The 26450-nt window shown below is 37.9% G+C and overlaps 1 protein-coding gene and 1 long non-coding RNA gene across 2 annotated transcripts in view; both read left to right on the top strand.

Moving 5' to 3' along the window:
* Positions 1-1518: 1518 nt before the first annotated feature.
* Positions 1519-5298, top strand: LOC136256370 (uncharacterized). The gene is made up of 3 exons (XR_010701487.1): positions 1519-2148; positions 3425-3496; positions 4011-5298. It is a non-coding gene; the product is annotated as an uncharacterized lncRNA (long non-coding RNA).
* Positions 5299-12967: 7669 nt separating this feature from the next.
* The window catches only part of LOC136255119 (uncharacterized), a 30065-nt gene continuing 16582 nt past the window's right edge, over positions 12968-26450 (top strand). The window contains exon 1 of the mRNA XM_066047839.1: positions 12968-13169. Coding sequence (XP_065903911.1) covers positions 13040-13169 — 130 coding nt within the window. The 5' untranslated portion in view covers positions 12968-13039. The remainder of the gene's footprint in view (positions 13170-26450) is intronic.

Below are 26450 nucleotides of genomic sequence, written 5' to 3'. Positions count from 1 at the left end.
AGCTTAAAAAATCAATCACAAACTGTGAAGGAGATCACCTTGACCATGCAGTGGTTATGTACCTTACAATGCCTCAGAGATTACTTATGTGTAACTGATTTCAACATGTCCAATGTTTACTACAGATATATGAGTAGACTACTATGTAGCTTTGTGTGGATTATATTACTGATGCCACACGGTAGTATCCTAGAATTAATTGAGATATATAGCTAGATCAACAATGTACAGATATTTAGAATCAGATTTTGGTGCCGACTCTCTCACACTTTCAACATACACAATTATTTACTATGGGTCAAAGCAATGGCAGATAAAGTTACATAAGAATAATCCCATCCAAAAACAGCTTATAGCTGTAAAAAAAGTGCGCGTCCAAGTAAAGCAGAGTTAACTGCGACAAAAAGTAATGATATCATAATGCGGCCATGTGCGAGGTGTGCAAGTTGTAATATTAGCTAATCAGATAATACAATGTTATTGTTAAAGTGTTAATGAGAACTATGTGATGCTGCTAGTTTTGAAGTGTGTGAGCATCTTCATAAATGCCACATAAATTTAATTCTCAATAAAGCAATGTGTATAGATTCTCTGATAGTAATAAATAGTTTGAGTTTGGCCACCTTTCCTTTGTTCGTAGCATTGCTGTATACAGGAAAGGCGGCCAAACTCAAACTATTTATTACTATCAGAGAATCTATACACATTGCTTTATTGAGAATTAAATTTATGTGGCATTTATGAAGATGCTCACACACTTCAAAACTAGCAGCATCACATAGTTCTCATTAACACTTTAACAATAACATTGTATTATCTGATTAGCTAATATTACAACTTGCACACCTCGCACATGGCCGCATTATGATATCATTACTTTTTGTCGCAGTTAACTCTGCTTTACTTGGACGCGCACTTTTTTTACAGCTATAAGCTGTTTTTGGATGGGATTTCAATACTTTTTGTTAGAATAAGCAATGCACTGCTGATAACAGTAGGTGAGTCAGTAGTTTCCATGGTTTTGACAGAAACCCCAGATTACAGTGACAGAATATTAAAATATAACTGTAATTTTAGTGGCCAGGGCCGCCCACATTGGGGGTAACTGGGGTATTTTTCCCCCTACCACAGCCTGAAAGGGGCCACTTGAATACCTGTTTAAAGAAAGATCGATATACTCTAATAGAGCAGTCAGGATCTAGACCCTTCCTTGCCCCTGGGCCCCTCTTTAACTCTTTTCCCTGGGCCCTCTAATTTCTCTGGACGGCCCTGTTAGTGGCATGCAACTGCAGTCAACTAACACCCATTTTAACTAGTAAACCCTTAACAACACTTTGCCTTTCATCTTGTACTGCATTGAAACGATCAAGATACTCTATTAGAGCAGTCACAAAACAGCTGTAACACAGCCATAGGCGGCGGAAAGGGGGGGGGGGGGGGCTTAGCCCCCCCTCAGAATGATATCACACTGAAATTATCTTTCTTGGAGTGGGGCTGAAAACCGTGATAAAAATCGAGATACTCTAATAGAGCAGTCACTCTAATAAAGTATTCAGTGTGTAGCGAGCTATGTAAGGATTTTTATGTAGTTTATCAGCTAGAAATGGTAGCTGGTGAGGTGGAAGCTCTTGTCAGTTGGTTGCGACCTTTTTTTTTTTTTTTTTTTGGTCTCACCTTACTAAACTATAGAAATAAGTCTGGGTCAGCCCAGCCCCCCTCATATCAACTACTTGCTCCACCGCTGAACACAGCAATCAATATTTAGCATAGTTACAACTTCTGCTTAGCATCGGATTGTATAGTTTAAATTACTAGCTACTTACAGACTTTACAATATAAAAATATGGCACTTGTAGAAATGTGACTGTTTTATTAGAGTATCTCGATCTACTTCAAGCATTGACTAATTCAAGTGAAGAAGCTACGCCCCTGCCAAGAGATCTTGTGAAATGAAATGAGAATAGTAAAGAAAAGGCAAGTATGTACAGAGACAATAGAGGGGCGCGTAATTATGTCCTGTTGTAAATAAACGCCTTTAAAATTTATATTACTACTAAATAAACGCACCAGAATAGGCTTGTGTGGCTGTTGTCTCCAAGGTTGTCTCATTATTTGTCTTTTCGTGTTGAAGGGATTTAGTCGCAATTGGTGAGTTTAACTATACATGTATTTGTGTTGTAAAACTTAATTGTAAAAAGGCGATTAGCACATATCATGATAAACATGTATTTGTCACAGTAGAGTCTCTCACGAAGTCACGATTATTATGAGACATTGGACCAGGGTAAAAAATTTACTGCTATATTTAGAGGTTGTAGCGTTTGTATATCTTAGTATCTTAATAAATAATCCCCCATGATCACTAATCACTAATAGTACAGTGAAAACTGGTCATTATTCAGGCCGTAGGGACAAAATTTTCTAACCTTGCCTTTTAAAGAGGTGGCTGCATTATGCGGCCTTAAAAAAAGGTAAGAAGCATGCTGTTCTAACTGGCTATAGAGATGGATTTAGTGTATGACAGCGTATGAGACAGTGAGTGCTGGCAGCAAGGGGGCAGCCAATCTGTTAGAGCACCAAAAGCACTGCTTCAGACATAGGTAGTTGACTGTCAGCCCCAAGTGTAAAAAGTTTCACTGTTGGTCCTTATAAGCTCCTGATGAAGAAAGTGATGAAGTCATTATCCATAGGATATATTTTTCAGAGTATCCATTTCAGTTCTACAATATAGTAGCCAAGCATAAGATGAACATAACACAGCATCCCAGTAGTTTAGTGGTGACCACAACACTGCCTGAGTTAAACTGTGGTGAGATTTGAGACTACCAGAAGCCCTGGAATGTCTTCAACACATGAAATACCAAATATCTAATGCCTGGCTTTCATCCACAGTGGACCTGTCTTGGTGGCCACTTGTACAGAAGGGAAACAGCTAGTTGCCACACCCCTTAATTATCAATTTGTAAAATCGTTAGCAAAATTGTGTGTGCGAGCAAGTGCGATGTGGCAGTGCCGTGTATATGGTTGCTGCCTAGCAGTGACACATCACGAGTATTGAAGTCACAATGCGTTACTGTATCATCCATCTAAATACAATCTCTGAATGTGTCATTTTGTGTAGAGAGCAATCTTCCACAAGAAGTGACCTGCAGGTTTCAGTGTATATTGTTAACCATTAATATTGTTCACAATATTGTGAACTATATGTACAGTGAAACCTCACTTAGTGGCCACCTCTTTAATAAGACCACCTCATTATATTGGCCACCTCTAGTAGGTCCCAAATATAGCTAAGCATTACTTATGACCTCATTAATAAGGCCACCTTGTTATTCAGGCCAAATTTTTTGGTCCCACAGCCTGCCATATTAATGAGGTTTCATTGTACTTATGTGAATTTTTATTTTTCGTAACTTTTCTTCAGGTTTACTGATGGGCACTATGAAGCATTGTTGACTGGTACGTGTATAATGTGGTGACTTGAAATGCTAAAACAGTACGTAGCGTGTCTTGTATGTACATGTAATGTGTTGTAATGTGTCCACACATCCACACATCTTAGAAATAAATGTAATTATATTCTCTATAAATAGTCAGTTCCATTGTGCCACTGGGTCATAAGTTGGTTGAGTATGGATCATCCAGGGCACTTGAGTCACATTTTGTCCTGGCCAAGTGGATCTCATCCACTGACAGAATATACAGGATCAGATCACGTGTATAAATTACGGTGGAACTTGTTTATTGCCACCTTCACTCATTCAGCAGGTAACAGTGTATAAATTCTCAATTGGAATTGGCTTTTCAAGAGTGGTTGTCTTTCTATACTAGTGGCCATTAAGATAGGTTGTACTGATAGAGTGTACATACTAGAGATGCAACAATATCCTCCACTTAGTGTCGTTTGATAGTGATGCAATGGAGACTATGTATTATTGCATTTAAATACTATACTATTATATTGCAACTCTAGCACGTATTTATAACAGGAATGTTTGTTAACCGTTTAGACATACTGGAGCCACACCCACTCATCTGGATTCTACAAATGGAGTCATACCAACTTGTTGTCATCATACTCACTCGTTACTCCCATTGTGTTTGGATGAATATACATGTCGTCATGTGAGACTTGCTACCATGGCGGGCCACTGGAAAACATTTGCATAGCAGTTATATTACAGTCATTATTGTACAATTCTTACATTATTGTTGTGAAAAGTGTTTGGTATTCATGTGTCTCCTCTGTATGTTGTAATTACATGTGTAATTTTGTGTGGGGGTGCTATAAAATGCAATAATGCATGGTGACAATTGTATTAGGCGATTTTGCACACTTCCTTTTAAGCTAGCTACATGTGCTAATTACTCACAGCTTGTGTCAACAACTGGTAACCGCAGTTGTACTCTTGTGTCATTCTTTAAGCCGCGCCCTTAGAGGACAAATTATGTGGGGGCGACTAATTTCAAAACGAAGGATGGTATGCAGCACCATAGATTAGCTATATCTATGGACTATAATCTATGGCAGCACACTTCTTGGTGGCTATATGTACTGATTAACTACATAGAGCGCCAGTTCATCAATACCCAGAGACCGCAGTTGTGCTCTGCGTCATTCTTTAAATTCCGAGTAAAATTCTTAGAGAGCAAATGACGTGGGGGCGACTAAATTCAAATTTCAAACTAGCCATTCTCGAAAACAAATGTTTCAATCTGAACGAAACTTTCAGAACAGTTTAAAGACACATTGCCCTACATGCCAAGCGAGTATTGCGGAAAACAACAATCTGGGATTTGTATTTGGCCTCTAGGTCGACTGAGGACGACTGAAACTTCGTTTGGTGCTGAAATCACGACTGTAGGGTAATCATGTATGGTGAAATCGATGATGTGAATCTTGAGGTGATTGAGTGAATACTGAAGCGATAACAGGGCGATCAATGTTCGGAATGCACAAAGGAACGCAAGGCATACACCTGCGGTTGCGTCTAACCGCATGCGATAAAAAAAAAAATAAAATAAAAAATGAAACGTCCCCTTTCATGTCGGCAATCTCGATCACGAAACAATCGGCATGGATTTGCTTCACTGCTTGTGTGGTAGTTACTAGTGACACGATGAGTTCAACTCCAGAGTTTCAGAGGGATAGCGTAAGTGACGGGTGGATTACAGGAAGGCCAAATTTGAGAACGTTCGTTCTTGTAAAATCCTCACGTAGTGGTCGCGTCATTTATTGTCTGCGGCGCGCGTTTCTGCTTTACTGGCCGCGCGACTCACTACCGTGAGTCTTGATCATGACTTTGGGTCAATATGGTGAATATAAATAGTCCCACCTACAATTAGGTAGAAAATTCTGTAAGATTAACTAAACTATTCATGCACAACTTGATTGAGATAGCTACCAACATAATCACCTGTAACCATCACAAGATATAAAAATTCCTATACACTATCTATGGCACACTTCTTGGTATAGCCAGCTAGCTATGTACAAATATTCTTCTCCCAAGAACAATCAATACCTTATTGAAATCAACTGTTGTATGCAAGACATAATCAACCAATCAACTACTGACAGTTTCAAAAACTCATTACATAATCACTGTTTTTGTGCACATTAACATCACCAGGGGTCTTGCATCACCAGGGGGTCCACATTACCAGGGGGCCCTGCTAATGAACTATATAATAATAAATGCTCAGAATATTTACTGCCAACTTGATTACAAAATCATGCATTTGCATATAGTAGGAGAATACTATCTATGAATTACATATATACACACAGTGACAACTGAGATCATTTCATTCCACAAAGCAGAATACCTTTTATTCGGGTAGCTCTCTGTGGCCAATACAGCTTCATCATTGCAATTAGCACTGTCAATTTCACCAGATCCATTGTCAGGAGCACATGATCCTGAAAACTCCAGAATAGCAGAAGAGTAATCGCACAGATATGGAGAACATTAATTTTGTAGACATATCTGAAAGTTATGCCCACCCCAAGTTGAAAGATAGTGAAAAAATGCTTACATTGAAAGTGCCATCTCACCCAATCAGTACAAGTGCATGAAGGCTTACCAGTGGTAAGGCTAAAGTCAATGTATGGATTTTGCTAGAATTCTGAAGAGCCAAGTAAACACCCCTCATCATAACAATTTCATACTTTGATCAAGGCAACGTATAAATAACTTTCTGAGGGTGACCATGTATAGGTACTCAGGAACAAGTCATTGTATTGCCTTTAAGTTGGTAGCATTAAGGTTGTGGTAGAGGAAGCAAGATCCAAAGAAGTGCAATCATAGTAAGATTTTACTGAGAGGCAAGCACAAGTCACATGATCTCCACCTCATGGGATTGGGTGAAAAGATCGCTTCCTCTAGCTATATATCCAGGGTTGATATTATTACTTTGGATACTTCCATGTATTACTGGGAATGTTTCTAATGCTGCGTGCATGCATGAGATTCAAAAGAGAGTTTCTATATATATATATAATATCTTTTTATTGCACTGGCAATGTTACTTTGGAAGTTTGGATACTCTCATGCAATTTTTTTTTAGTTTGTTTGTTTGTTTGGAACTATCAGATGAGATAAAATACAATTCCTCGGTCACATGCAACTACAGAGACCAAAGCCAAAGAATTTAGTAGTGCACCAAATTTGATTTTGATTTAATTATGACTTTACACTATTGCATACAGGTAGCTACAGAAAATAATTACAGTCAAGGTTACTTACATAAACTAAAAGTGTTGGAGCGTCTACTGCAGGTCTAAAGTTGGAGCAACTCAATATACTCAGGAAAAACTCATATGTATAGAATGATTTATTTACAACAAATGAAAGTGTAAAGGCATGATCTGACATACATCTTTAATTCTTAATGATATACCGTTAACCTTATAAGTAAAGTGTAGTGAGTAAGTAAAGTACAGTAATTATAAGTACAATACAGTAAGCAAATTATATTAAGTAAATTAGTTAGATTATATAAAGACTTGTTAACTAGCTATAGACACTACAGTTTATCAAAATTAGGAGGATGCAAAATTAGGAGGGTTGGGCTGGGGTACAGTTTATCAACCATATACTTGCTGAATGCTCAACTGCTTTATTTGTGCCACACAGGTTATGTGTACATGGAGTCTGCTTACTAGTGTATATTGGAGTTTTAGCACAGCAAGTCGCTATACCGTGCAGTGCAAAGCAGTGATTGATCCAAAACTGTTTGCCAGTTTTCACATGCGCTATACACGTACAATACTGCGTTGAGGACACGTGCAATTCCAGAAAGTGTCAAACCATTGTTTCAAGAGAGCTTGTGAAAAACAACATAGCAATATGGATTAACATGTAAGAAACAGGTATAGCTAAGTGCTGATAGAACCTCTTTGTACAATTTGGAGTGTTAAAAAGTTGAACAATGTTGACTCAATACATGTCAGCTGGGACATGATTGCCATAATCCCATTGTCAATTAAAGTCATTCCTACATATGGCTACTTACAATATACTATACAATATATAGGGACCCGCCGATTATGCTGGCATAATAATGAGCATAATAGGTGCCTGAAAGCATTGAGCATAATGCTAGCATAATAGGCAGAAAACTTGTGCAATGCTATAAATTCTTACTTATAAGGCCACACCAAGTCAAACCTTAGTTTCTGGTCACCCGCCCGCATGGTAAACCTGGAACCCTAGTTTATGAGGACTATTATTAATATTACAGGTGCTTAAGTGCATGTGACCCAACAAGACACTTATTTTTTACTGTAAAAGATCGAGATACTCTAATAGAGCAGTCAGGGATTCCAATAGAGCAGTCACACTACTCTTAACTCTAATATTAGGTATATATGCCACACTAATAAAATGTTTCTAACTATAGCTAGTTTTGTCCTTGATTATATAGCTGTTCAGATTATAACTGTTACTAATGCTTCTGTAACCAAAGTAATTTCAGTAGCATTAACTACTAGCCCATGCAGATGGGCCATAGCTTTAACTTTATAATTCAAATGTAGTCCTCTAATGATTAGTCTAGTAACTTCAAATTCCTTATCACTGAACACTGCAGGGGTATGGAAAGACAGCAACATTCGGTGAGCTTAAACTTTTCCATAACTAAAATTAGATTGGCAAGTAGAAACTCTTATAGTTTAAACATTCCCAGATGATCACTAAAAAACACTAGTCTGGAGCACTCAATGACTCAAAACTTTGACAGTTACTTTTCTCAAAGTTACTGAATAGAAGGCTGGAAACACATAGCTAGTGGGCTAAGACTTTACAGTTGAATGAAGAATTTATGATGTGAAAATAGAAGTTAAATTTCATTTTGGATCATGATCATTTGAACAACTTAGCTATAAGTCATAGTAATACTTTCCTGACATAGCTAATGAGACATTTATTTCACTTGGAAAGCATAAGTAGCTACATGAGCAAAACATTTCCTATAGTATATTCTAAATAAATAATTAAATAAATAAATAAATATACTTAAATGCTATACATCAGTGTATAGCTAGCCATGATCCATCAACAACTTTCCTAGTGCATTTTTGCCGAAGCACAACTACTTATGTTGTTGGTTAAGTTTGACTAAAAACAAAATCAACATGAATTTGCTAAATTGAGCAAATAATAATACCACACAGTATATTGTCACAGTAGAGTCTATAGTCCTGAAGTCCTGATCATCCGCCCGCCCGCATCCATTTGTAGGCTTGGGAGTGACCAGAAACTAAGGTATGACTTGGAGTGGCCTAAATACATATCCGACAAAAAGATCGATATACTCTAATAGAACAGTCAGTAACTCTAATAAAATTATCAGGTAGCTGACTGTTCTATTAGAGTATATCGATCTTTTCTGTGACATGCATTTTGACAAGCAAGGATTTACAGTCTGTGCTTCAACCACTTACTGCTTTTCCATAAAGTGCAAAGTTATTAGAGAAATATGGGAACTGAGGTAAAAATATTGAGCATAATTTGAGCATAATAGGTAAATATTGAGCATTAATCTAAGCATAATAGGTAAATTTTTGAGCAGTGCAGCATAGCATAATAGGTAAAATAATGAGCATAATCGGCGGGTCCCTAACAATATATATTCAGAGAACAATTGAGAGTATTTGACTTCCCTAGCTACTACTGGCATGGACTGTGTATACATGAAACCAAGTTGCTAGCTGAAACCGAATGACTGCATGTCTGGACCTTATTCAGCACTCTTTGACTAGCAACTAAATGACTCAGCCAACCAGTAGTTAACTTATAAGTTGAACATCACTAACATTTAAGTAGCAAAGAATATGCAACCACGTATGTGGTTAAATCAATGCACATTTCTTCACTGTTAAAAAAAGGTGCTTGTAAAACACCTTTTGGGGTGCTATAGCTGCCATTTACACCATTCTCCTCTGAGGGTGTTCTGTTACACCCATAGGGTACTTCAGTTACACCCATGGGGTGTAGAAGATGTTTTAAAAAGAAAATGGAAATGGACTGTTTTCTTTGTTATACAACCAATCACATTTTCACCGAACAATTTCAAACATCATCATATCATTGAAACAAACAACATACAAGAAACATGGATATATGATAGTAATACTTACATTTAGTATCGCTATCATCACCTCTTCCTACCTCTTATGGTTTCAGTTTGTATTTATAACGTAACCAATAAGCATGACTTTCGATTGTGGGTTTCATTTTACACGGCTCTAAATGAATTACTGCATGGTTGTCACAAGAAACAGGGGCGGATCTAGGATTTATAAAAGGGGGGGGGGGGCTAACTCAAGGTACTAATCTCTTGGGTAGAGGTGTGCGAAGCACACTTCCCAGCATGTGAAGCATGCTGGAACTAGGGGGGTCTGGGGGCTTGCCCCCCCAGGAAAATTTTGAAATACAGATGCTAAAATACTGCAATTTGGAGACATTTCCACATAAAATTCATAATATTTTCTGCCTGTAGATATTTTACATACTGCCTTTAGATTATAGGTATGGCTTTCTGAAGCATGTTTAATAGAAAAGTTTGGGTAGGCAGAGACAACCAAGTACATGATGCACCCCTCTCACAATTGCACATGTTAGAATAATAATGTTGAAAGTGGAAATTTTTGAAATTTGAACAATACAAGATTGAATCTGAGAGCATTTTCAATGGAAATTGTGTACCTGAATTAAGCATTTCCATACATATTAACTACACAAGTAGATGAATGAAGCCCTTTAAACAGATCCATGCACTTCATTGTATGTATAGGTGCAGGCAGATTTGGAAAAATTCCATAACAGAACCAACTACATGTTTTCAGTGAATGTTCTATTAGAGTAGTTAGCTGACTGCTCTATTAGAGTATCTCGATCTTGTACACCTCCAATGCTGATCCGGATCCTTGTTGCATAAACTTTAGCATAAATCCACTGATAATACCTTCGAAAGATGTTTATAAGGTGGTTTTATGAGTATTTGTATTATTAGTGATCATATAATTATGCTAAGACAAAATTTCATTATAATACTCAGCATATTGATCAAGTAAAGCCTAAATATGAAGGGGGGGAGGGGGGGGCTTCAGCCCCCAAAGCCCCCCCCCCCCCCCCCCCTGGATCCGCCCCTGAGAAATAACAGTGTACAAGTTCATGATAATGCCATCACACTGTAATTAACACCTACACAACATGTACATCTTATATATGCATGTGCATGAGATACATCAGTGGTAGAGTCACATGCTACATGCCTTCCATTGTTTTGCCTTCTTCATTGCATATGATTTAATGTATGTGCAATGCTGGAAGATGTTTTTGTTTGTAAATGCCAGCCTGTATGCTCTTATTGACTTACAAACTTTATGTGTGACCGAGTTGTGTTAATTTTATTAACTAAACCAGGTGTACTTAAACACCAAAGGGTGTTGACAAACACCAAGAAGTGTTTAAAATTGAATCAGTGCAGCCAAGGGTGTTCCTACTACACCATAACAGGTGTGGGTGTTTAGGTAACACAGCAACATGGGTGGTTGAGAACACCCAACTTTAACAGTGTTGTGAGCAGCACTGAGAGGATGGGTATATATATATATATGGATGGCCCAATAACCTCCTGTGTGCTCATTGGTTTTAAAAAGCAACATAGGTGTATGTGTGTGGCACTTTAGGTAAACTAGAAATTTGCAGGCAGTCAATCATGCCATTGCTTTTAGTTTGCATGCATAGATGAATCTTTTTCTGCTACTACAGCAAAAGGTTTGATTAGCTACTTCATAGCTAAATATTCTGCAAGTTAATTAGCACCCTATCTGCACATGACAGCCTCCAAACTTGCAAGGTGAGTCTCCAACCAGACATCTGTCTCAATCTAGCTTTTAATGGTTTCCAGCTATGCTATGAAACAATTTCATTGTTGGTTGCTGGTGAGTCGTGTAGACTAACTAACTGATGCCTTCAGCCAAATATAACTTGACAATGGATATAGCTATGGGCTTAATTTCTTCACTCTCTCCTCAAGCAAGCCAGCAATGATTCCGACTGCTATCATGGTGACTGCTTATTGACCTGACATCACTATCCACAACATTGATATCTCCACTGTGGCACTGCTTGAGTTGACATGCCCTAAGGATTCTGATCACCATCTAGAGCCAGCTAGGTCCCGCAAGCAGAACAAAGTAAACTGCTAACAGCTGTTGGCAGAGCTTGATTATTTAGACTTCCTAAACTTTTACGAAATGCTGGAAGTAAGTGTGCTTTGGTATTATCAGCATTTTTCTGTAAGAATGTACTTAGCCATAGGCGGTGGAGATGGGGGATAGGGGCCATCCCCCCCTACTTTTATGGTTATGGGATACAGCAGTCACAGTATTCAGAGAAGCAGTGTAGCAAGCTACTTAGCCATGTATGTGTAGCTAGTTATAAATAAGATATAGTTGGTGTAGGGAAGTTGTTGTCAGCAGGCAGTTACTCTTTTTTTTGGGTCTTCAGCTTACAGCTAGCCTGGCCCCCTCACTCTTTGGCCTGCTCCACCACCATTACCAAACTGCAGCAAAAAAAAATGTGTATCAGATTCTCAGAGGATGTTTATGGCCTGGAAATGCAGTGGTGGTTCTCTCCACTGAACTGATTTAAACAGTATTCATTAGTATATTTTTATATTTCACTCCTTGCCATGCCTTCTCTGTGGTCACACGTGACCAAGGACGCATTCACGCTTTTATTGTATGGATATGTACATTCTCTCATATTTACAATAATGGTATCAATCAAATTTGACATCGCTTTGTCCCTAGATGTGCCTTTTCATCTATCACAGTATGTACAATACATGCCTCATGGATTTGCCTTTGTCCTCCTTTTTGTTCCATTTCTTTTCACTGACAACACAAGGTAGACTAACCAGAGACTAACTAAAATGAATCCATTTTAAATTCACACAGCATCACTGACTCATGTGCTATACTGTCTCAAAGTTCCAGTTTATCTAGTTAGCTATGCCATACATCTCCTATCAGAGAACCGCTATAGTGAGAAAGAGAGCTCTAAATTGGCTTTAAAGCAATGTGTGCCCCATAGTACTGTATAGCTCAGTATGTGTTAGAATCTCTTGCCTCACTGATCATGAATGTGATCCACATGTACAGTGCAAATGCAGCCTACTTTGTCTACTCCGGCATTAGCTATAGCTATATGTATCAATAATCCAGACAAAGTTAGAACTGAGTGCTGGCTGTAAGTTGCAGGATGTGACACAACAGGGTCAGCTAGCTACCTCAGTGAAAGTGCAAAAGTGCATGATCTTATCATTATCTCAGCAGATCAATTACTTAGTTATGATTTCACCATAACAGCATGGGCATAATCACTGAGATCATAGTGATCCGGATTCTAGTCGCGGCGCTTATTATCAGCGCGTATAAAATAATAGACACTTCACACTTGTACAAACATTTTTTTTATGCTGTGCTATTTGAGGTGCTAATTGCGAGGCTATTTGCAAGGTCACAATGAACAAGCTTTCGTTTCTTTTCTTGTACTACTTCTTGATTGTGCTATGGAGCTTGTTTGCGATCATCATAGCCACCGTGGAGTTCTTGCGTCACCCTCTGTCCTACTTTCGCCAGAAGAAACGAGATGGTGAGTGTGCATAATATTTAAAATGCACGTGTCTGTTGTAATCGAAGTCACACCATGTGTATAACTTCTGATAGGCACTTAACAGTGACAATGCAACTGGTAATATTGAACGATGTATATGTGTGTGCGCATATAAAGGCCGTAGAAAACCGCTGAGTATGATAATTTTATTGACGTTTATCATAATACATTGCGACTGTTAATGAATGATCAAATTATCTAATTAGCCACTGAAGCCAGTGAGTTTTGTGTTTATTGGACACCTTTTTATCGCTTCAAGCGGGATCTGGTCCCACCCTTCTGATCAAGTTATTATGCTTGGAGAGTGTAAATTAGACACATTTCATAGCCATGATAGGTACACATGTAATACTGTCATATGATCATATCGTGTTAGGTTTCTACCTCATTTGATTGTTGTCTTTGAGTGTTCATTGCTAATCTGTTATTTGTTGATGTGATGGGATTATGATGAGGTGCGCTTATCATTTTACAAAGTCCACTCTCTGTTTAATTGTCCGTTCGTCTTGGTGCTGGTGGGTCATTTCTGTTATCCAATGTGCTTGATAGCAAGTAAAAGTCACATTCTATTTGCTATGTGGTCTATAGAGATAATTAAGTGTTGATCATAAGAAATACAGACAGTGACAAGCCAAAATACTCAATAATGATGAAAGACAAATGTGGGCGCTGGTGAAGAAAGACAATTTTAAAATATAGCGGAGTAATCATATAGTCTATGTATGAGTTTATGATTGATTGGTTTATGTATACCATTAATGGCATGTAATGATGTGATGTAAAACTTTAACTATATAGCCTGCAGCTGCATGGTTATGTTGTAGTGGTATGTGTACACAGATGTACATGTGTATGACACAGTGTACATGTGTATGGATTACCAATCCTGAGGAGAAAATTAAGTCTTGTTATACCAAAATTCTCTGACAAGTATACATGTTCAATGGGTGTATGATAATTGAGTTTAGTGGTTACATTATCAACTTGTGTGGGGAGACATCAAAGGTATTGTTAAGTAAGTGTTTTTTGATTTTGTGGTAGTAAGAGACTATATTTAGCTATCCCCTCTGTATGCTTGGCAGTTTCTAGATCACATATTGTATAGCATAATTTCCAGTATACTACTAGGATACTATGAGAGTGTGTAAATGATTATGCAGTTGAGATTGGGATCAGGAGGGTATAATACATAATCACCAGCTGATTAGGTAATACATGTTATAGTGATAGTGTCACATTTGGTCATCAAAAGAATTTAAGGATGCATGAATTTGTTTTTACACTTTGCTGTGTTATTTTTCCGTAGCAGCATACTCACCCATAGAATAAACTTTAGCCTTCAAGATGTGCTAGCACTGAAATGGATGCGCCCTTAGGGGTCTCGTTCCTGGGATATCCGGATCCTTCATAAACTACTTAGTCAAACTTCTTAGCTTATAGTGAGTATTTAGATATATGGTTACTAAGTACTGGTAGTATGATGTGATTTGATGATTCAGCCAATAGTCAATAAGAATTTGGCCATAATGCACCACTTTCACACCTCAGGTCAAAGGAGCCACCCGGGCTACATTCACAATGTAGCCCAGTTGGTGACATTGGCCGGGCTATATCTGAATGTAGTCCTGGCTACAACTGCATAAAGCCAAAACCAATTGTGGGAATTGATTAATACTCATGTGATTAGTATGCACAACTTGGATTTGGCCATGAAAGCCACTCAGATGGAAGCGTTTTGATATCCCCACTATCCTACGAGTTGAAAAACATTGAGAACTAGTGCAATAGCCAGCATTTCCACATGTTTTTGAGCATGGACCACACCCACATTACTGATGCTATGAAATTGCCACTCTACAAGCAAGCTTACCCATCTAGACCTTAGTAAACTGTGTAATTACCTATGCCATAAACAATTCAGTAGCACTGATTAAAACATTAATCTGTGTAACCAAACTTCTTCGTGATATGTCTAGGGTTTGTCTGTGTATTATAGCCAAGAACGTACCAGTTATTGATCCATAATCAAATCTTTCATGCATGCATATATAATACATCCAGTGGTTGCACTCGTATTAACTTGGGTGATTGATCGCACAGCATAGGCTATTAGCCTGCTATACAGACCGAAAGTGTTACGTATTAGCTAGTAACATGGGGCATTCAGGATTTTACCTAATATGTATGCCCTCATATTATAACTATTGCATGGATTAATGTTTGCTAGAATCAGTTTAACCAATGTGCTATTATATAATTCAGAGGAGTCAAGGCTTCATTATACAACCAAGTAGTAAGAATAATACGAAATACGGTTAAAATTACGTCATTAATAATGAATGAATAAATAATGTTTGAGAAAACTACGAGGCCTAGAGACATGAACTAAGCGGGGATAGATTTGCCTGTGAATGAAGGCACAACTGTATAATAAGTACGCCTGTTCGTGCTGATGACTTTACCATCCGTGTAATTCTATATAACACCCGGCACCACGCCCTTGTTTAATTACAGATTGCTCGAATGAGAAGATTAGTAAACGTCTGCCGAGAGGCCAGGCGCCAGAGGCCAGGCACCACTTTACTGGTAAGCAACAACATTACAAGTATGTTTAAATGTTTGTAACTATGTATTTTGAGTGAACGACCAGCTGATGACCAGTTGGGATACCAGCTGATGCACTCATAAACAACCAGCTGGAACAGCAAGGTAATGAGTAATGTAATACTTGTACCGGTAGTTGTATTATAGGTCTACATCTTCATCCTTCATATGGCTTGCTAGAGGCTGGAATTATTTTCATTATTATATAGGCACCTTCATCTGGCTTGCTGGTGGCTGGAATTATTTTCCACTGGGCTTAACTACTAGTCTACTGTGAGTCTGTAATAGCTAAACAAGAAGCCGATGCAGTGCTGCATATACAACAATGTGTGACTATCTCCTGTATGTTGTGCATGGCTGTATGCATAATATTATAGACTGTGATCACTGTGCCAATGCCACACCGCTGATATACAGGTACATCACCAGTGGCCTCTAGTTACAACAGAGTCTGCTGTGCCATATTGGCTTGATTGGGATCAATTGCTAATTGTGCCTTCACCATATCCCTTATTCTGCATAGCCTCACTTCACTGCTGAGTCATCTTCAGAGACACGTCACACCTACAATATATAGTTACTTTCAATATAGCTAACTTAACTTGGTTTTTTGTGTAGGTTGTGTTTTAGTATTGTGGTTTTCTGATGCCAGTTAAACTCCCTTGCCTGTGTACGTATGCATATGTATCATTTCCACAGGTACACTCACACCGCTCTGAGTGTTTCCTATGGCACTGTTTATACTTGCCCAATGGGTAGGTTGCAACGTTGGTGTATGTACTTGGTTGTATGTGACGCGGTCCTAGTAATAATAATAATAATAATATTAACTCTTGATGGGGTTCTGTTTGATAATATTGAACACCTGGATAGTGTTGCACTGTTGCCTGACAAGCTTGCATATTCTGTGTAATATTTAATTGAGATGTGACTGTGTGGGTCCTGTCCTATTAAAAGGTATTCTGGGAAGAAGACATGTAATTTTACAATCTTGGTTTTAACATGCTATTGTTTGTTTCATGTCTGTTTGAATAGGGAGCTACATACAGTTTGAATTATTCATGCAAAGTAGAGATGTGTGATTATCTAGACAATCGTACATCTCTACCTTGCATGAATAATATCAAGTACTGTATCGGATATTAACGAGATACGGTTGATAGGTTTATTTATCTAGATATGGCACCACTCAAACACAATGTCATCTCATGAGAGTGCGAGCGATAAAAAACTTGTTAATTAAAGGGCATGGCACCCATTTCACTTGCGAGTATATTCATTCCAAATGAAACGGGATGAATACTTGTAACCAAAATGGGTAATACACCCTTTAATTCGCGAGTTTTGTAATTGCTTGCACTCTCATGAGAAATGTGTATTTTGCTACCTGTAACTTTTCTTACGGGTAGCAAAATGCATATTTCTTATACAAATATATAGATAGATAATTGAAACAAGTACAAGGAATTTTAAGGATAAAAAAATAAACGTGGTGAAACAAGTAACAAGGCCTTCTTGTAACAGAACAATTTTTACATCATGTGTGTAAATTTAGTGTGCTGATATAGTTAGGGGACCTATACACAGCTTGCTTATGTTTGTAAACTTTTATGGTGGCTTTATCAGCAAATATGTTCACCATTGTTACTATTAGTTAGAGTTAAAGCACCGCTGCGCGTGTGTACGGAAAATACAGTACGAGGGGGTGTGTTAAGAGGCTATTACAGCACGAGGCAAAGCTGAGTGCTGTATTTGCCTCGAGACACCCCCGAGTATTGTATTTTTCGTACATGCACACAAGCAAGGTGGTGCTTTAAGTGTTATATTGTACTTCCTGGTCGTTCCTGGCTCAGAGCAATTTTCTCTTGTACTCAAACGCTGCGATTTTCGGTGATAAGGATATCAGTAAGTGTTCATATAATCTATTTCTAGTTGTAGAACGAACTAATAGGATTAGTTTGGCTAGTTTTAGCGATTTACAATGTCTCGCACATGATCAATCGTGCTGTCTTAGTGGAGTCGTGTTTGAAAGTTTCGTGATCAGACGATCAGTAAGTGTTTATACAATCTATTCCTAGCCGTAGAACGAACTCATAGGATTAGTTTGGCTGGTTTTAACGATTTACGGTGTGTTGTTTACGTAACATTCCTTAAATAAATTCTCCGCATAACTGTACTGTATTTGCCCAAGTGTGCTGTATTTGCCCAAGTGTGCTGTATTTGCCCAATTAAGCACATAACTGTACTGTATTTGCCCAATTAGCTGCATAACTGTACTGTATGACTCATACAGTACAGTTATGCAGCTGATTAGTACTGTATGGAGAATACGATACGCGGCCTTGTGACACTGGGCAAACTAGTAATGATGGCATCTGATTATTATCATTGTTGCATTCCAATTCACAATATGTTGAATCACAACTGAATTAAAAGCCAATTGTGGTGGTCAAAGTGATAATGGCCTTGCTATTAAAAACCTTATAGACTATGAATCACATATATGCATGGTTTAATTAGCTATGCAGGCACACCTTGATTTTTAGCATAGCCACTATGGTGCTGAAAGTAGAACATCCCAAAGAACACTGTGTCAAAATGTGTCTGGATTGGTTATACAAATAGCACATTCGAGCACGTAATGAACCTTCTGAGCAACTTTTTTCCATGATAAGAGGCCAATGAATTTGAATGACAGTTGCTGATGGCTTAACAAATGTAGTAGTGTATAATCCGAGTTGGTGATGTACTTCTAGAGCTATCCTTAATATATCTTCTGTGGGTATCTTAGCACTTATATTGGCCGCTATACACGGTTGCACGAAGGTTGTAAAAACATCATTTCCCTAAGGATGGAGTGATTAGAGGTACATGTTAGTGAATAAACAAAATGTTTAAAATATCTCATGATAATGCTGTTAATAGAAATCTGGCTTGGTTATGCTGCGAGGGCATGGGGTTGTGTCTCCTTAATCTTTGCTCTGGTAGTCTTCTTCTAAACCTCTATGGAGACACAAATATAGCTGTTAAAAAAAAAAAACATTATTTGGACAAGCACTGTAGTCTCACCAGCCAGCCTGTATTTTTATCTTTTGTTATTTGGTTGGGAAAAACAGACAGTCTGGTAACATATATACCCGACCAAATGACCGAAGAAAAATACAAGCTGGCTGGTGAGACTTGCTTGACTGCCACCTTAACAGTGTTCTGTATTTCATTGTTGTTATGATTGTAGGATTCATACGTACCTAGAATTGTGCTTTTGTGTAAAAAGTGAACAATAATGATAATTTAGTTGCCCACCCTAATATGGGCACGTATAAGAAACCACAGTATAATGTGGTTGCCTAATTGCCTAACTACAGAGACGTACAGATGACTTCTGCTATGAGGGTCCACATTGTTATCTACTGGATTGTCATCACGACCAGGCGCATTGCAAACGCTTATGGGTGCATTTTTATATAGAGTTTACAGGTGTAGTTATAACTTCTAAGTACAATATTAGATATGTAACCATCATTGTTCTGTGAATTACCAAACCATGGTAACATTTTGTGTAGTGAAGTTTTATGCACAGATGAATATTGTGAGTTACTAACTTGCCAAGTTAGATCTGTGGTACAAATTAGTACTGTGCCAGCATCACTAATGTGTAAGTCCTTAATAGCAAATCAAATCAGTTGATGTGCCATCTGTACAAGTGGTTCGTTGTGATGGCTTCACCACATGTGTGAACAAAACTGTTTTATTAAAAAAACCTAGTAGTGAGGAGTGCTGTACATAACTACCTTTACTTCCTAAAGAATCTTCCCATAGTTCATGAACTCATCTTTATGAACTTAGTAACTTACTGTACAAGTCATGCAGGTATGTATGTATTAAACAGCAGGCACAACATTGTTCCTGTGTAGTAATAAATATCAACTGGTATAATGCACATACGGTATACATAATAACAAATGGAAGGAAGTAATGAACTATTTTTGCTATGATATTTCTTTGGTAATCCATGGAACGGGTCGTATCTAAGCTTGACTTGGTGTGAAGACATTGCGTCAAATACTAAACTAGGCGACTTCATAAGGAAATGAAGAGCTGCTAAGTACTTGTATATTGCTATGAAAACAATAGAATGTGCTAGGAAGTGGCTGATACTAGTAGTGTAATCATATCATGTTATGGTGGCTTTTAAGTAGTAACTAAATGACTCAGCCAACTAGTAGTTAACTAAGTTGAACATCTAACATTTAATTTAATTATATAAGTAGCATTGCAACCACGCAAGTGGTTAAATCAAAGCACATTTCTTGTGAGCAGTACTGAGAGGATGGATATGTATGGATGGCCCTTATAGCCTCTCATGTACTCATAGGTATTAAAAGCAATATAGGTGTATGCATGTGGCACTTTAGGTAGACTAGAAATTTGCAGGCAGTCAATCATGCCATTCAATGTTCTTTTAGTTTACTTGCATAGCTGAATCCTTTTATGCTACAGCAAAAGTTTTGACTAGCTACTTCATAGCTAAATATTCCGCAAGTTAATTAGCTCTGCGCATGGCAGCCTCCAAATTAGCATGGTGAGTCTCCATCCAGACATCTGTCTTGACCTAGCTTTTAATTGTTTCCAGCTATACTAATAGGTAGCTGATCTACCTTACCAAACTGCAGCAAAGAAATGTATGTCAGCTTCTCAGAGGATATTTACGGTCCGGAAATGCAGTGGGTGGTTCTCTCCAGACCTGAACTGATTTAAACTGTATTAATTAGTGTATGCTTATATTGTTTTATATTTCACTCCTTGCCATGCCTTCTCTGTGGTCACATGTAACCGAGGACGCACTCACATTTTTATTGCATATAGATATGTAGATTCTCTCATTGTTACAATAATGGTATCAATCAAATTTGACGTTGCTTTGTCCCTAGATGTGCCTTATTACCAACCACAGTACATACATACAATACATGCATCATGGACTTGCCTATGTCCTCCTTTGTGTTCCAGTTTTTTTCGCTGACAACACAAGGTGGCCTAACCAGACACTAACTAAAATCCATTTGTGACCGGATTTCATATAACAAGGCTTCCACACACACAAAATCAAACTTACGATTTTACCAGAAATGGATTGCTGGTCTAATATACTATCATATTTCACACTGTACTTCCTTCAGCACTGGCAAGTCTGGTTTCTGTAGCAGCTTTCTTCCGACCCTGTCAAAGCCACGAGTGTGAGATTGGCACCATTAAATGGCCATGGCTTTGTGATAATGGTGTGTAGTGAGCTGGGACTTCACAGAGAGCTCGCCAATAGTGTTCTCAGTCAATTTGGAGTAATTTGAGGGCCATGGAGGGCCATGGAGAGCCCAAACTTGGCCTCTGGACTCCAATCGTCTTCTTACTCCATTTTATACCCGTATATTAAGACCACCGTCCACCCCCACCCTCCCACCCTTAGTACTACCATCTGTGATATTATTACCCGCTCGAAAAAAGCTGCTCAAAACAGGGCAAATTTTGGGTATCAGAAATGTATACACCCACTCAGTGATAGCTAGTGAACAGATGAACAATTGGTGCAAATTTTGTTTGCATAGCTGTAGGCACTGGGAAGTTATTACACAATGATTCCTTAAAATCGCCATATCTCCTAACAAAGCTTTGTGCGTCGAAGCCTTGTTTTGTCAAATTCAGTCACATTTTAACTTCACACAGTATCACTGACTCATGTGCTATACTGTCTCAAAGTTCCAGTTGATCTGGTTAGCTATGCCATGCATCTCCTATCAGAGAACTCTATAGTGAGAAAGAGAGCTCTAAATTGGCTTTAAAGCAATGCATGCCCCATAGTACTGTATAGCTCAGTATGTGCTAGAATCTCTCGCCTCACTGATCATGAATGTGTACAGTGTAAGTGCAGGCTACTTTGTCTACTCCGGCATTAACTATAGCTATATGTATCAATAATCCAGACCGACAAAGTTACAAGTGTTGGCTGTAAGTTGCAGGATGTGACACAACAGGATCAGCTAACTACCTCAGTGGAAGTGCAAAAGCGCAAGATCTTATCATTATCTCATATATACTCTGTACCAGCAGACCAACTACTTAGTTGTGGTGAAACATAACGGCACAATCACAGAGATCATGATGACCTGGATTCTGGCTGCACCGCTTATTATCAGTGCATATAAAATAATAGACACTTCACACTTGTACAAACATTTTTTTAAACTGTGCTATTCAAGGTGCTAATTGCGAGGCTATTTGCAAGGTCACCATAAGCAAGCTATCGTTTCTTTTCTTGTACTACTTCTTGATTGTGCTATGAAGCTTGTTTACGACGATCATCATGGTCACCGTGGAGTTCTTGCATCACCCTCTGTCCTACTTTCACCAGAAGAAACGAGATGGTGAGTGTGCGTGATATTTAAAATGCACATGTCTGTTGTAATCGAAGTCACACCATGTATATAACTTCTTATAGACACTTGACAGTGGCAATGCAACTGGTAATATTGAGTGATGTATGGTGTGTGCATATCATATAAAGGTCATAGAATACCACTGAGCAGTATGGCGTTTATCATAATACCAAGAGTCCATAATAAATACTTTGTGATTGTTGATGAATGATCAAATTATCTAGTTAGCCACAGAAGCCAGTGAGTTTTGTGTTTATTGGACACCTTGTTATTACTTCAAGTGGGATCTGAGCATAGTCCCACCCTACTGATGAGTTATTATATACTTGGGGATAAATAAGACATGTTCATGGAATGGTGTTTATCATGACAGGTACACATGTAATACTTCATATGATCATACCCTGTTAGGTTTCCACCTCATGTGGTTGTTGTGAGTTTGTCTTTGAGTGTTCATTGCTAATCTGTTATTTGTTGATGTGATGGGATTATAATGAGGTGTGCTTATCATTTTACAAGTCCACTCTCTGTTTAATTGTCTGTTTATCTTGCTAAACATAGTGTTGGTGGGTCGTTTCTGTTATCCAATGTGCTCGATAGCAAGTAAAAGTCACACATTCTATTTGCTATGTGGTCTATAGAGATAATTAAGTGCTTGATCACAAGAAATACTGACATGCGACAAGCCAAAATACTCAACAGTGATAAAGACAAATGTGGGCGCTGGTGAAGAAAGATGATTTTAAAACATAGCAGATTAATCATATAGTCTATGTATGAGTTTATGATTGATTGGTTTATGTGTACCATTAATGGCATGTAATCATGTAGTGTAAAACTTAAACTATAGCCTGCAGCTGCATGGTTATGTTGTAGTGGTATGTGTACACAGATGTACATGTGTATGGATTACCAATCCTGAGGGGAAAAGTCTTGTTATACCAAAACACTCTGACAGGTATACATGTTTCAATGGGTGTATGATAATTGAGGTTAGTGGTTACATATTATCAACTTGTGTGGGGAGACATCAAAGGTATTGTTAAGTAAGTGCTTTTTGATTTTGTGATAGTGAAAGACTATATTTAGCTATCCCTTGAAGGCTGTTAGAAGTACTTTAGAAAATGTAAGTATGTATATAGTCTGCTGGATGTTGTGCAAAATGCCGCTGTAATAGGATTGCTGGGCTTCAGCACTACTGCACAAGTGTGCTTAGAGTAAATCCTAATAATCATGAATTGAATTTTCTGTAGCTAGCCTGTAAATTTGCATTATGTCCCTTGAAAATATACATAGTGTGGTGTTTTCTGTTGTTAAAGTACTTCAGCAACAAATTTGCATCCTCCACACAAAAGCTCGGCAGTTTCTATATCACATACTGTATAACTTAATTTCCAGTATACTACCAGGATAGTATGAGAGTGTGTAAATGATTATGTAGTTGAGATTGGGATCAGGAGAGTCTAATGTTCACATATGCATAATCACAAGCTGATTAGTGTTATAGTGATAGTGTACATTTAGTCATCAAAAGAAGAATTCATGAATTTGTTTTTAATCTTTGCTGTGTAATTTATTTTTCCATAGCTGCCATGTGGCAGCATACTCATCCATTGAATAAAATTTAGCTTTAATTTTGTACAAGATGTGCTAGCACTACACCCTTAGGGGGTCTCATTCCTGGGATAGCCAGATCCTTCATAAACAACATAGTCAAGCTTCTTAGCTTATAGTGAGTATTGTTACTAAGTATCAGTAGTATGATGTGATTTGATGATTCGGCCAGAATTTGGCCAATAAAAATTAATGTATCACTTTTGCATCTCAGATCAAAGGAGCCACCCGGGCTACATTCACTGTTGACAACTTGGGCCGGACTACATCTGAATGTAGTCTGGGCTACAACTGGGTAGTGATTCTATAGGCCAAAATCGATTGTGGGGACTCGTGTGATTAGTATGCACAACTTGGATTTGGCCATGAAACCACTCGAACAGAAGTGTTTTGATATCCTCACTATCCTACAAGTTAAAAAACGTTGAGAACTAGTGCTATAAAAAGCGTGTTCATTATAGCCAAGAACGTACCAGTTACTGACTCATAATCAAATCTTTCACGCTTACATATATAATGGTTGCACTTGTATTAGCTTGGGTACCAGTGATTGATCGTACAGCATAGGCTATTAGCCTGCTATACAGACTGGAAGTGTTACATATTAACTGGGCATTCAGGATTTTGCCTAATATGTATGCCCTCATAACTATTACACAAATCAAGGTGTGCTAGAATTAGATTAACATGTGCTATTGCAGTTGTATAATATAATTTAGAGGAGTCAAGGCTTCTTAATGATAATTATGAACTCTTGATGGGGTTCTGTTTGGTAATGTCGAACACCTGGATAGTGTTGCACTGTTGTCTGACAAGCTTGCATATTCTGTGTAATATTTAATTGAGTTGTGACTGTGTGTGTTCTGTTAAAAGGTATTCTGGGAAGAGGACATGTAATTTTACAATCTTGGTTTTAACTATGCTACTGTTTGTTTCATGTCTCTGAATAGGGAGCTACATACAGTTTGAATTATTCATGCAATGATATTGTAAGTCTTATGAAGATAAGGTTGATAGGTCTATTTATCTAGATATGGTACTGCCCAAAAGTAATGTCGTCTCATGAGAGTGCGAGCGATTAAAAAACTAACTCATTAAAGGGCATGGCACCTGTTTCACTTGCGAGTATATTCATCCCAAATGAAATGGGATGAATACTCACAAGCAAAATGGGTAATACACCCTTAAATTCGTGAGTTTTGTAATCACTTGCACTCTCACAAGAAATGTGTATTTTGCTATGCATATTTCTTACAAATATATAAATGCGTCTGTTAGATAATTGAGACAAATACAAGGAATTTTAAGTTCAATTAACCCATAAACGGTGGTAGCTGCCATATGGCAGCATGGAATTATAAATCACGCAGGAAATAAATCTAGCTTAGCTATAAACTGTTTAGTGCATGTAATAGTGAGATGCGCTAATGCTAAAGTGGACACGCCCATAGGGGTCCCATTTTTTGGATAACCGGATCCTTCCTGGACTAGTGCGTGATTGTCATGTAATGGCGGAAAAGTGTTTGTTGCTAAAATAGATGAGTTAAATCGTTCTTCGAGTTGAAATCTATCATACTACCAAGAAGACACTACTATACGTCAATAGAGATGGGATATATGACCCTTGAGTGTTTTATATCAGACATGGCATGATGCACATGAGTAGATATACACATGCGTAATGCCAGAATTGGAACACATCACGAAGAAACCAGCTGTGGAATGGATCACACTGTAAGTAAACTGTATAGAATAATTCTTTGGAGTGTAAAGCACCTTTGTAAATAGTTAGTTGGGATTCCATTGTTTGTTTGGACTGATTTTTACCAATGTTTAGACTTTGCCAAGTAATAACTTCATTGCGGTTAGTATTATGTAAATAAAAACAACACAGTTGAGTTCCTTATTATAGTGAGTATTTTTATTATAGTGAGTATTTTTATTATAGTGAGTATTTAGATGTATGGTTACTAAGTAGTTCTGTGTATGGTAAGGGTAAATATGATGCAATTCAGCAATTTGGCTAGTAGACGCCAGGAATTCAGCTGGCAATGGATTAAGTAATTGATGATCAAAAAAAAAAAAAAGTGAACAAGGGTCCTTCTGTAACAGAACGATGTTTTTACATCATGTGTGTAAGTAAATTCAGTGTGGACCCTTGTGAGGACAAAGTACAAGTGACCTGCTATAGTTAGGGGACCTACTTATCTGCTTATGTTGTAGTGGCATTATCAGCAAATATGTTCACCATTGTTAATATTACTTGATGTAAAACTTTGACGCAGACTGGTAATGATGGCATCTGATTATTATCAATCAATTATTGCATTCCAATTTGCAATATATTTAAAAAGCATGTATTTGTGGTGGTCAAACTGATAACGGGCTTGCTATTAGAAACCTTATAGCCTGTGAATCAGCTAATAACCCACATAGTCTTTGAGCAGGCTGTCTAAAGTCTTTGAGCAGGCTATAGGACCAGGTGTCCTACAGACCTTCAGCACTTGTGCTGTAAAGCATTAATAAATGTCCATTTGGTCCAGTCATGGATTTTTTCTCCTTTCTCCAACTTTTCAAACACACCTTAAGTAGCTAAAGTCTAAGTAGCTAA

Source organism: Dysidea avara, chromosome 5, assembly GCF_963678975.1.
Source record: "Dysidea avara chromosome 5, odDysAvar1.4, whole genome shotgun sequence".
Lineage (NCBI taxonomy): Eukaryota > Metazoa > Porifera > Demospongiae > Dictyoceratida > Dysideidae > Dysidea > Dysidea avara.
The sequence above is the reverse complement of the archived record's forward strand: the minus strand, read 5'-3'. Positions and strand labels throughout refer to the sequence as shown.